Here is a 12386-nt window from a genome sequence, read left to right on the forward strand (position 1 = left end):
CCAGGAGGGCCAGTTAGTGGCAAACATATCACTGTAATCTGCCCTCAACCCACGCGACACAGCAGCTGAGTCCATCTCCACTTCTGGCATCATAGCTCCTTTTGTTGGGTTTCCCAAAGGAGGTACAGTCCATGGTTAAGCACCTTCCATTTGAGGATATGAAGCTCTTCGCTGAGAAGACTGATGCCTCCCTTCATACCCTGGGGGACTGCAGGGCTACCCTCCAGTCACTGGGTATCTATATACTGGGACAAAAGAGACAATTTAGTCCCCAATTCCAGCATAGACCAAACGTGCCTCAGTACTAGCCTCAGTGCCACTATAAGCCACAAAGAAAGAAAGGGAAATTCCCTAAACGCAAACCATCTGACTCACAATCTTCATCCCAGCCCCCTACGTCTAAGCAGTTTTGACGGACAAGTCAAGGCACTCCCCCCAGCTGACACAGCCAACCATCATTCCACACCCATGGCGGCACTCTGCAGTGCCTGGGAACACATAATTTCAGACTAATGGGATCTAGAGATCATTTGAGCTGGGTACTCCATCTATTTTACCTCCTTACCCCCCTCCACCACACCCTTCCCCATCCCTCTTCAGGGACCCTTCTCACAAGAGTTTATTATGAATAGAGACAGATCGCCTCCTCCAGTTAAGAGCCATAGAACTCATAGATCTATGAGACAAGGGGTTCTACTATTGTTATTTCCTAATACCCAGAAAGAAGGGAGGTTGGAGATCCATACTAGACCTCAGCTCTCAACAAGTTTATCGAGGCTCAAAAATTCAAGATGGTCACCTTATCAATGATCATTCCTGCGTTGGATCAGGGAGACTGGTTTTCAGCCCTGGACTTTCAGGATGCCTATTTTCATATCTCAATCCTACTGGCTCAGAGATGATTTCTCAGATTCACTCTGGGACATGACCGTTACCAATACAGAGTGCTCCCCTCTGGGATTATCAGCCCCAAAAGTATTTTCCAAGGTTCTCTCAGTGGTGGCTGCTCATTTACGTTCTCAAGGGATAATGATCTACCCTTACCTAGATGATTGCATCCTCAGAGCCTGATCTCTTCACAAGGCTTACCAAGCCACTGAAGCTACGATATACTTGTTTACAGAACTGTGTCTACAGACCAACACCCAGAAGTTAACCTCACTCCAGTGCAATGCCTGGAATTCATAGGGGTTGACCTCGATTTGTTACAGGCCAAAGCCCTCTTACCTCAACACAGGTTCTTATCCTTAGTCACACTCCTAGACACCATTCAAAGCAGCCCCCAAATACCAGCCAGGCTCTGCTCCAACTCTTGGGGCATATGGCAGCGGGCACGGGCGGCAATAGCACATGCCAGACTTCACATGCCATGCCTCCAAATGTGGTTCAGCTCGGTTTACAGACCAAATAAGGACAGGCTGGACAAATCCCTGTCACCACCCACCAGGAGCAAAAACTCCTTACACTGGTGGAAGGATCCAGCCAACGGGATCCCATTCGCGCAGACATCACCATCGTTGTTCCTCACCAGCGATGCATCACTCAGAGGTGGGGCACGCATCTAAACGGCCTCACAACACAAGGCAAATGGTCACCTGTGGAGATATTCCTTCACATCAATCTCCTCAAGCTATGAGCAGTCAGGAACCCCTGCGCCTATTTCCTCCTGCTAATCATAGGATCACATACAAACATCCTAACAGACAACATAGCCTGTATGTACTACATCTGTCGGCAGAGGGGAGCCAAGCTGCCCCCCTATGCACAGAAGCTACGAGGCTATGGAATTGGTGCATCTCACACAATGTAACACTGTCCGTGGCTTTACCTCCCGGGCGGACAAAACGTGATAGCGGACAGTCTCGGTCGCAAATTCCCGCAGGAGCATGAGGGGGAGATACACCCAATAGTGCTTCACAACCTGTTCAGATGATGGGGGACACCATCCACAGACCTGTTCGCGACTCACCTGAACAAGAAATATCCACACTACTGCTCCAGAGTGAGGATGGGACAACACTCCCTCGGCGATGCTCTCCTCCTCCCCTGGGACAAGGACCTTCTCTACACCTTTCCTCTGTTTCCCCTACTATCAAAGGTCCTGCTGAAAATAAAAAGGGATGGAGCTCACCTTATTCTGATTGCTACTACTTGGTCGAGACAGACCTGGTACCCTTACCTGGCACAGCTCGCAACGTACTCACCAATCCCTCTCCCAGCCATTCCACACCTTTTCTCGCACAACAGAGAACATACCCTACATCCCAACTTAGGAATTCTCTGCCTTAAGACATGCTTGGTTCCAACACCTGGAAAGCTCCTGTTCAGTCTTTTTTAAGGAAAAGGTCACGTTGCAACTGCATCCCAAGTTCTTACCAAAGGTATCCTTGGACTTCCGGGTAAACCAGCCTATCCAACTTCCAGTTTTCTTCCCTAAGCCACACCAGGATAAAGAAGATGTGGCATTACATTCACTTGATGTCAGGAGGGCATTAGCCTTTTACCTAGACAGAACTAAGTCCTTTAGAAAATGTCCCAGATTGTTTCTCTCCATTGTGCACAGAACTAAGGGATCTCCAATTTCCAAACAAAGACTGGATATGTGGCTGCATTACCTATTGTTATCAGTCTCATGATCTTCAACCTCTTTCTAGAGTATTAACTCACTCCACAAGATCCCTTTCTACTTCATTAGCCTTTCTTAAGAGCATTCCTGTACAGAAATATGTAGAGCCACAACTTGGACCTCCATTCAGACCTTTTCTGAACACTATACAGTTACTCGTGTCTCAGCTTCTGATGCCATGTTTGGCTCTGCTGTGCTATCTTCAGCCTTAGACTCAACTCCAAAACATACCCCTCCATAGAGGGCACTGCTCAGTAGTCACCTAGAGTGGAGCACCCACAGGGACACTACTGGAAGAAGAAGAGAAAATGATCACCCTGTGCAGTAACTGTGGTTCTTCAAGATGTGTGTCCCTATGGATGCTCCACTACCTGCCCTCCTACCCTCTGCTTTGAGTTCTTTACCATGGAGCTCCTCAGTAGAGAAGAAACTGAAGGCAGTTCACTCGCACAGCTGTATATGGCCACGGTGCAGGTCATGAGGCTGCATGGGGCATGTGCGTGGGCTGAAGGGACACTACTACCTAAAATCTATGATCTCAGGCTGATGGGGCACATGCGCACTTAGCGTGGAGCACCCATAGGCGCACACATAACCTTCTCTTCCTAAGATGGATGTTCGTAAAATCGGGGTTCTACTGTATTGTTATCCACATTTTACTGACTGGGTCTGAGGCATAGAGAGACACTGGGTACATCTGCGCAGCAAAAAAACCCCGTGGCAGCAAGTCTCAGAGCCTAGGTCAACTGACTTGGGCTTGCACTGTGGGGCTAAAAGTAGCAGTTCAGGCTGAAACCTCACAAGGAGGTCTCAGCATCTACATTATTTTTTTCAGACCTGCAGCAGAAGCCCAAGTCAATGGGCCTGGACTCTGATACTCACTGCCACAGGGTTTTGGCGTATTTTGTTTATTTTTAACTATATAGACACACCCTAAGTGACTTGCCTAGGCTCACACTGGAAGTTTGTCGCAGAATCAGGAATTGAACTCAGCTCTCCAGAGACTCAGCCTAGTGCCTTAGCCACAAGACCATCATTCCTCTGTTCCACTTTATTCCTGCAGACACAGCAATGTGATTACAATTGGAAATGGCAGGCTCTGGAACAAGAATATCTAATAATTTCTTTATTAGCTCAAATCCTGTCAAAAATCCATGACCTAGTGTCTAAGGGTATGTCTACACAGCAAAGAAAAACCCACGGCGGGCCCGTGCCAGCCAACTCGGGCTTGCAGGGCTTGAGCCGTGGGGCTGTTTCATTGCTGTGTAGACTTTCAGGCACGGGCTGGAGCCTGGGCTCTGGGACCTCGCACCGCACAGGGTCCTAGTGAAAATGAAACAGCCCAAGCCCTGGGTTTTTCTTTGCTGTGTAGACATACTTTTTGAAGGCTGATATTATTGAAATGTTCAGAAATGTGTGTTTCAAATGGAATGAGGGTATGTTCATTCCCCACCCTAGGTTGCCAGCCGGGAATTAAAGATCCCCATGTCAAGTATTCATTTTTGTGAAACAAGCACAACAACTGTTCCTAATGCTTGTGCTTCAGTAGCATCTTCTGGAACTGATGTCAATGGAATGGCAATAAAGGTAAAGGGTAATATTTGTCTACTAATGAACTCTTAAAAGCCCCCATTCATCAAGGTATTTAAGCATGTGCCTATTTTTATGCACATGAGTAGTCCCACGGAGCTTGAAATTACCTATCGTGTGGCTATTGCAGGTGGCCACTAAGAATATGAAACATTGCTTCTTGATGAATTCCAAACTCTTTGGTATGTTGTCGTTTGCGGTTTCCAGAACAGAACCCAAAGCTCCCCAAAAAGGCTTAAGGTGTTTTTACTAAACACTCACTGCATATAATGGAGGCCTCTTATCGATCCTGTGATGTGGGCAAACCAGTTCTTAAAGACCTGGCACTGACCATGTGCTAGTTCATACTAATCCCAGACATTATTTTAAGGTTTGGGGCAATTTAATTAAACAAATCTTCCCTACCTCTCTCTTGTCTTTCCGCATCTTCCTTAAATCAAGACCCTTAATTCCCTACCTATTTTTTCATGAAAGAATCACAGGCCTAGCTGATCTTTGGTTTCTCTACTGGGCATAAGCCTCTTGTTTTTTATATTAAAACTTACACATTTTGTAAGCTTCTCTGTTACAATGGAGCAGTGTGTCTGGGTGGTAATTTTATTGGGAAGCCTGACAGTGGTGGCAGATTTGGAGGCAGAAACTTGGCTAGTCCCAGGAGAGAGACTTGAGATCTCATGAGTATTTGATTCCTTGATCCAAAGGTGGGGTGGGAAGAGTGGGTATCACATGAGCCCTGGAGTAAGGGATGACTCAGAGGCCTGAAGGAGGCCTGGTTGGGCAGATCTGGGAGTGGAGGAGAAGGATGTGGTTTGGAGAGAGATGGGGCCTCTGTTCTACTTCTTCTGTTGAGATTTGGATGAGCATAAGGACCTCCAGATGTTTATCTAAACTGAACGACCCACTGGAGTGTTTCAGGGTCACCCATCTCTAGTAGTAGCCTTACCAATTAGCTAGATTAATCTATTTTCATATAAATATAGAAAATGTCTGGCCCAGAAGCACTGGAGTCAGGAACAAACTAGAGTCCCCCCTTCCCCAGGATTTGAGGCTTTTCCTTCAAAGGAGGTGGCATGTTTGGGTGGCTATAGACAGTTAGGAAGTGATAAGAGCCTCAAAAGGAACTGATTCACCGTCCTTCTCTAAGTGGAAGACAGGTGATGAGTTCCCCAGAAAAAAGGGGTCTAAGGAATTCAATGAGGAGTAATGATTTCCAGAAGTAAATGGGAAGTGTTCTCTGCTGATAACACCTCCACCATGACAAAAAATATGTTGAATATTATTAAATACTGACGAATGTCTATTTCTCTACTTTTGCATTCTTTTCCCCAACTTTTCTCTTCACCAGGATGCTTGCCAGACTCTCTTGAAACGCCTGGAGCCCATCATTAGCAAGAACCCAAAAGGTACCTGGAATGATTGGGTAAGAGGCACTTTTGTATTAGGGTGAAAAATCAAACGGGTATGAATTATATTTAAAAAATCTGCATGTACATAGCAATTTTGGTATATAATTATATTTTTCACTCTCCTCTTTCTATGGTGATCTCTTACCAGCGGGATAAAAGTTGTCTGCACGGAGCACAGCTTGGCCAGAGCAGAGGATCTGGCCCTGATGCTTTGTTTGGGTGGGTTCCCCCCCACATATATAGTGAGCTGCTAAAATGCATGGTATTGGCAGTACTGGAATCTTGAACATGCAGCAAACATCATGCACAGCCTCTGGCATGTAAGCTGCTCCTTGGATTGTGCAACCAAATGACACTAGCCAATATCTCCAGTCCCAGACACAACCCTAGGAACCTCCATCTTGCAGTGCCCAGTTATGCCCGCTGGACGCTGCAAACTTATATGAGTTTGTCACTTTAACAAAGAAATTGATATGTACCAGGCTTGTTATCCCAAGGGGAGTCTCTGACACACTTCAAACCAAACGCACTGCTTCAGGTAGAATAAACAACCAGATTTATTAACTATAAAGATAGATTTTAAGTGATTATAAGTCAAAACATAACAAGTCAAATTTGGTCCAATGAAATAAAAGCAAAACGCATTCTAAGTTGATCTTAACACTTTCAGTGCCCTTACAAACTTAGATGCTTCTCAGCACAGGCTGTCTGGTTGCTCTTCAGCCAGGCTCTCCCCTTTGATCAGCGTTTCAGCCGCTGGGTGTGGTGTCTGTAGATGTAGGTGGAAGAGAGAGGCAAATGTCTCTCCCTTTTATCATGTTCTTTCTTCCCTCTTGGCTTTGCCCTCACCCCCACTTCAGAGTCAGGTGAGCATTACCTCATCGCAGTCCCAAACTGACCAAAGGAAGTGGGGTGACTCACTCAGGAGTCCAACAGATCCTTTGTTGCTGCCCAGGCCAGTGTCCATTGTTCCTGTGAGGCTGGGCTGGGTTTGTCCCATACATGCCCTGATGAGGTGTGAACTGCCCCTCTGCTCTTGGGGAGTTTTTGTCTGGGCTTGCTTTAAGCCATGAGGATACATTTTCAGCCTCATAACTATATACATGAAATTACAACCTATAACATTATTATAACATTACTATAACAACAATTACTATAACCACAATACTCAGTGCATCATGAGCCTTCCGAAGACACCCAACATGACAAATTTTGCATTAGATACCACACAATCATTTTACAAGGATGAACATGGGGGTGCTGGGTGTTCCCCCGAGACAGAGTGTCACAACAGTGTCAAAAAACTATTGCTAGGAATAAAACACCAGTTGGGGCTCACTTAGACCTGTAGTACACTAGAATCACATTTTGCCCTGCTAAAAAGCCTTCTTCACATAGGATGAGCCCTCTGTTATTATTTGTATTATCATAGTATCTAAGAGCCCCAGTTATGGACCTGGGCCCTACTGTGCAGGTACTATACAAACACAAAACATAGAGGCGGTCCCCACCCCAAAGAGCTCCGTCTAATTGGTCCAAACAAATCTGATGAAGTGGTTACGTCTCAATCCTGTATGCACATGCTAAAGCCCATGGATTTCATTGGGCCTCTGTATGAACCCAAGGGGCATCCCTGAAGGAACAGCCTGCCGTATCAGGTCTTTCATCTGTGACCACCCTCAGTCTGAGTGGGACCAGTCTCTTGAATGGTTGTCCAAATATCACACTGGGAGGGGGGCCCAGATCATTATTTAGATGCCTCAGTGAGATTTGAATCACCTGTTAGAGGGGTAGTCAATTATTGTTTGTCAAGGTACACATTTCTTGGTCAAGGTATAGTCAAGGTTCAGACTCCAGAGAAAATAATTTAAAAAAAAATAACAATAATGATAAGAAGTAAATAAAAAGATTTCAGGGTCTGTTCAAAAGCAGCTGGCGGTCCAAATTTGGCCCGCAGTCCACCTACTTACCACCACGGCAGTCAGGGCCGTAGCAACAAAGAACGTGGCCCTCTCCGAACGGTGGCCCCCTCCGAACATATGTCCGTGTGGGGCCCCTTACAATGCAGAAACTGGAATGCGGTATTTATTTTGCCACTTTTAGAGGCCCCCTTCCTTGCGGGGCCCCTCCGGGCGGGGCCCCTTACAATGCAGAAACTTGAATGCAGTATTTATTTTACCACTTTTAGGGGCCCCCTTCCTTGCGGGGTCCCCTCCGGTCGGAGGGTACGGAGGGCGCTCGCTACACCTCTGACGGCAGTTGAGAATCAGTCCCTTGGTGCACAGGTGCAGAGCTGTAAATGTGGCATAAATATTAAAATCCTATTTTTATTTATACAGTGCTGCATGATGATTTAAAGTCTAACAAAAATGACAATCCCTGCCCTTGAGGTACTTACAATCCCAACACACAGAGATGTTCCCTCTTAAAGGATTACCATGATTAATCTGCAAAATGTTTAAAGTTTGCCAACTACTCTTATGAATAGAGAATAACAGTGGAACACCTGTGGCAATGCTCTAAGCAAAACTGACATCTACATATATGAGGAGTAAATCAGTTTGCCCTGACTAATGCTGTTCTAGTGATTGCCAAATTAGTTTAGATAATTTAATTTAGATGATCAGGAATGACTGACATAAAAAATAAATGCTGACCCATGCCGAGAAGAAGCTGCTTTGCCTCTTGTAAAGTCGATAAACTATGATTAGTTTCAAAAACATATTTGACATGTAAATTAAGCAAATCTGATATGGGAATCGCTGAGAGGGAGTAAATCTAGGAGCTCACCCTCGCTGCTGGAGTCACTTACATAACTGCACTTCAGAGAGTATTTTTATTTTTTATTTTTTTCTGAAAAGTTTTTTTTTTTAAGCTGGCAACTTGAGTTTTCGTTTCTTTTCCCTCTGTGTCTTATCAACCAGAGCTGCTCAGTTTACAAATAGACACTTTTCTGACTATCAGCACTGCAAACTCAACCTGTAATGTGAACGTCAAGCTGGGTCCTTTCTGGCTGCCATGTTGCCAACAGTAAAGATTCTGCAAGCAGAGCTGTGAGAACAAGGCTGATGCTTATGTGTGAACCAAATCAAATCCAGTTCACTCTTCCAAAGTTGTGTTGGCTCTGCAGCATTAAAACCCCAGTTCAGCAGAGCATTTAAGCATGTGTATAACTCCATCCCCATTCAGAAAACCATATAAGCACATGCTTAAATTTAAACACAGACTTAAGCCCCATTGAAGTCAATAGGATTCAACCATGTGCCTAAAGTTAAGCACATGTTTAAGTGCTTTGCTGACTAGGGATGAACTGTTGAATCAGGGCGTAACTGCTATATCAGAAGATATTTTTAGTCAGTAATATCAGGAATTATGACTGAATAAAAACAAGGAGCAGCTCTGTTGGGCAAAGTGCCATTTTTACATAGTCACTTTTCATAGTGGATCCACATATTAAAGCTCAAACTTGAATCAAGTATCTGGGAGCTGCACATGTCTGACTCCCCTTAATGTTGACTGAACTTCTGTGAGCTCCCCAAGAGGGAAGTGTTCCTGGGCATGTGAGCAGGTTTTTACAGCTGCTGTATTTACATGCATGTTTGCCTGCAGAGCTTGTGTTAGAACTAGAATAATGGTTTGCAGTTTTCAGAGAACTTACTCAGCAGTTGCCTAGTCTCCCAGTGCAAAAAAATGGAGCTGATGGCAGAGAGAATCATCAGACATTACCATAGCGCTCTTCAGTTCTTTAGCATTTTCTTGTAGTTTGATTTTTAAATAAATAGGTGTATGTTTAACTCCTTCCCAGGTGATAGGTTTACCAATAATATTGTTGTATTTTACAGGTTAAAGAAGCATTTGAACAGAGCATTAATCTTTCAGCTACAGGGTACTTCAGGTAACAAATATTTTTAGTCCTTTTGAAAGTTAAGTTTAGTTAGGCACACCTCAGCAATATGATGAAAGTGTGAATTTAACGAGTAACTCATCAAGATAGTTAATAGCTCGGAAAGTGGAACTAGACAGAGCGGCCTTGACAGGCATTTTTGATTGATTGATTTATCTCATATTCTCATGTAATCAATAGATCTGCTCCTTAGAGGAATGCTATAATTTGGGCGGCAGCACACTGGGCCCATGAAATGAGGTGTCCAGCTACTGCTGCAAGGAGCACTAGGTGCCCCAGAGGAAGTGTAGTGCTCTCTCCCTAACACTCACTCACTTACCCAACCACGTTACTCACATCATGGATCTCACAAGAAGGCTTCCACCACTTCCCTTGAGAAACTATCCCACAGTCTCATAGATCTCATGCTGAAGAGGTTTCTCTGATGTTCAACTGATCTCTTCCCTTTGTTAATTTCATTCCATTTCACCTAGTTATTGCCTGCTTAGACCCTCCTAAATAATTCTTCTCTCTTCTTAGGGCTACACTTCTATTTTGAAGACCATCATCTTGCTTCTCTTAGTCATTGCTTAGCTAAGATCTGCATTTTAGCACTTTACATCTTTCCTTGTAAATTAATCTTTCCTATGCTCTGACCATTTTATTTCTCTTCTCTACTTCACTTATTTGTCATTGGCTATGTAATTATTACTTTAAACTTGTCCTTTATACAGGATTTCCATGACAATCACTGTCAGAAATCTGCTGGGATTTGGTTGCTTATCAGAATTTCGAGATTGGAGCAGTTTGTTTATCATATTGGTGGCCAGAATTTAACTGACTTTAATGAAGCTAAACCAGCAGGGTATCTGTCCCAGTATTTTAGGTTTAATTTCACATAGTTTTGAACTCTTATTTGCTCTGCCTCTTTATTGTTGTAACACAAAGATTAATAAAACAGACTAAAAAGCCATGCTTCCCATGGACTTTGTTGCTTCTCCCAGGGGCTATGAGGCTAACATGGATTGGGAGAAAGGGGAAGGCCATCCATTTACGTATTTTATTTTCGGAGCTGCTTGTTCGGAGGTTGAAATTGACTGTCTTACAGGAGATCACAAGGTAACCAGTGAATGTCACTAAAGCTCATAAATAGTACAGTGAGGTTCCGCCAGAATTTCCCGTTTTGCCTGATGTCCCAACAATCATATAATTTGTGCATTGGTAAATCACCTGGCTTTGTTCTAACGTACATGTACCAATTGATGTAAATAACTAGCAATTACAATTAGAGCAGAATGAAAAATGTGCACAAATAACTAAAAATACAATCTTATTTTTGCTAGATTTGTGAAAATATAATATTTGTGTTCAGATTTGGTGCTATAGCAGACAGTGTTGCAGGCAGTATTTGCCTTTTCTCTTGGTGCCTGCAGTCTGCCAAATTGTACTGTAGCTCTGTATTACATTTCCAATCTCCTGACCAGCCAGTCATCCCACCTGGCCTAGTCTCCTGACATTTAAGGGCCCACTCCAGCAACATATCCCACTGGACATAGTGTATACTTCTGTGAGAAGTCCCACTGGAAGCTTTAAATACAGTGAGCTAAAGCCTGCAGTCCTCATATTGGCTAAACTCCCACTGAGGTTAATGAGTGTTTTTGCCTGAGGAAGGGCTGCACGGTAATAGGTCAGTTTTGTATGTTCTGAAAGAGATTCTATACAAACATGCCTTGTCCCACTGGATTAAGCCTCTGATCCTTAGCACCTCCTCATCCATCTACCCGTATATCCAGGGCCGGTGCTACCATTAAGGCAAACTAGGCGGTTGCCTAGGGCGCCAAGATTTGGGGGCGCCAAAAAGCGGGGGTGCCTCAGGGCAGGGCGGGGTAGCTGCCGCAGGGCTCCCCACCCCAGCTCACCTCTGCTACGCCCCCTCCCCGAGCACGCCGTCACTGCTCCACTTCTCCCACCTTCCAGGCTTGCGGCGCCAATCAACTGTTTGGCGCCACAAGCCTGGGAGGGGAGGAGAATTAGAACCGGGGCGGCGTGCTCGGGGAGGAGGCGGAGCAGAGGTGAGCTGGGGTGGGGAGCTGCCGCATGGCTCCCCGGGGGGGAGCTGCCGCGGGGGGGGGGACGGCCAGGGGGGGGGCGCCTGGGGGGGGCGGCGGAGGGGGGGGGGGGGGGGGCACAAGGTGGAAGTTTCGCCTAGGGTGCGAAACTTCCTTGCACCGGCCTTGCGTATATCTGTCACCACAATGTACATTTGTATTTTATTGGTAGAACATCCGAACAGACATCGTTATAGATATTGGATGCAGCATAAATCCAGCTGTGGATATAGGACAGGTATGTGCCAAGAATTTCTTACTATTCCGTTCATGTTGTGCTAGTTGTTGTTGTGTTTGTATTGAAGAGTGTCCATTCATTCATCTACCATTAACATCTTATCAGCCCACCTTATAGATGATATCACGGAATGAAATCCTGATCCCAGTGGAGTCAATAGCAAAACTCCCATTGACTTCATTGGGGCCAGGATTTTACCCAGTATACCCAGTGTCACCTTGTGGTACTGCCCACCTGCACCACCGTGCTCATCATTTGTGTAGTTTCACACCGCTGGGCTAGACCCGAGTCTCCAAGCTCTCCTCCACTTTATGACCAGGCCCCCTTCCTCATAGCACGTGAATGCTTCTCCCCACTGCACTCCCTGATCCATTGCGTCAGCCCCCCTGATTGGCATTTCTCCATTGTTCGTGGGGCAGTGTCCACGCTGTGAGCTAGGAGTGTGAATCCCAGCTTGTGTACACATATTCACACTAGCTCGATGATAGCACAAGTATATATAGTAGTGTAGCTGTGGTAGCACAGGTAGCAGCAG

At 45.2% G+C, this 12386-nt stretch overlaps 1 protein-coding gene across 1 annotated transcript in view; it reads left to right on the plus strand.

Annotated features, from left to right (window-relative positions):
* LOC112111543 (aldehyde oxidase 1) overlaps window positions 1-12386 on the plus strand; it is an 85169-nt gene that overhangs the window by 67623 nt on the left and 5160 nt on the right. Inside the window, exons 28-33 of the mRNA XM_026647669.2 lie at window positions 4085-4213; window positions 5562-5636; window positions 9465-9517; window positions 10510-10624; window positions 11786-11921; window positions 12377-12386. The exon at window positions 12377-12386 is cut by the window's right edge and continues 130 nt beyond it. Coding sequence (XP_026503454.1) covers window positions 4085-4213; window positions 5562-5636; window positions 9465-9517; window positions 10510-10624; window positions 11786-11921; window positions 12377-12386 — 518 coding nt within the window. The remainder of the gene's footprint in view (window positions 1-4084; window positions 4214-5561; window positions 5637-9464; window positions 9518-10509; window positions 10625-11785; window positions 11922-12376) is intronic.

Source organism: Terrapene carolina, unplaced genomic scaffold, assembly GCF_002925995.2.
Source record: "Terrapene carolina triunguis isolate 2854851 unplaced genomic scaffold, T_m_triunguis-2.0 Scaffold62, whole genome shotgun sequence".
Classification (NCBI taxonomy): Eukaryota; Metazoa; Chordata; order Testudines; family Emydidae; genus Terrapene; species Terrapene triunguis.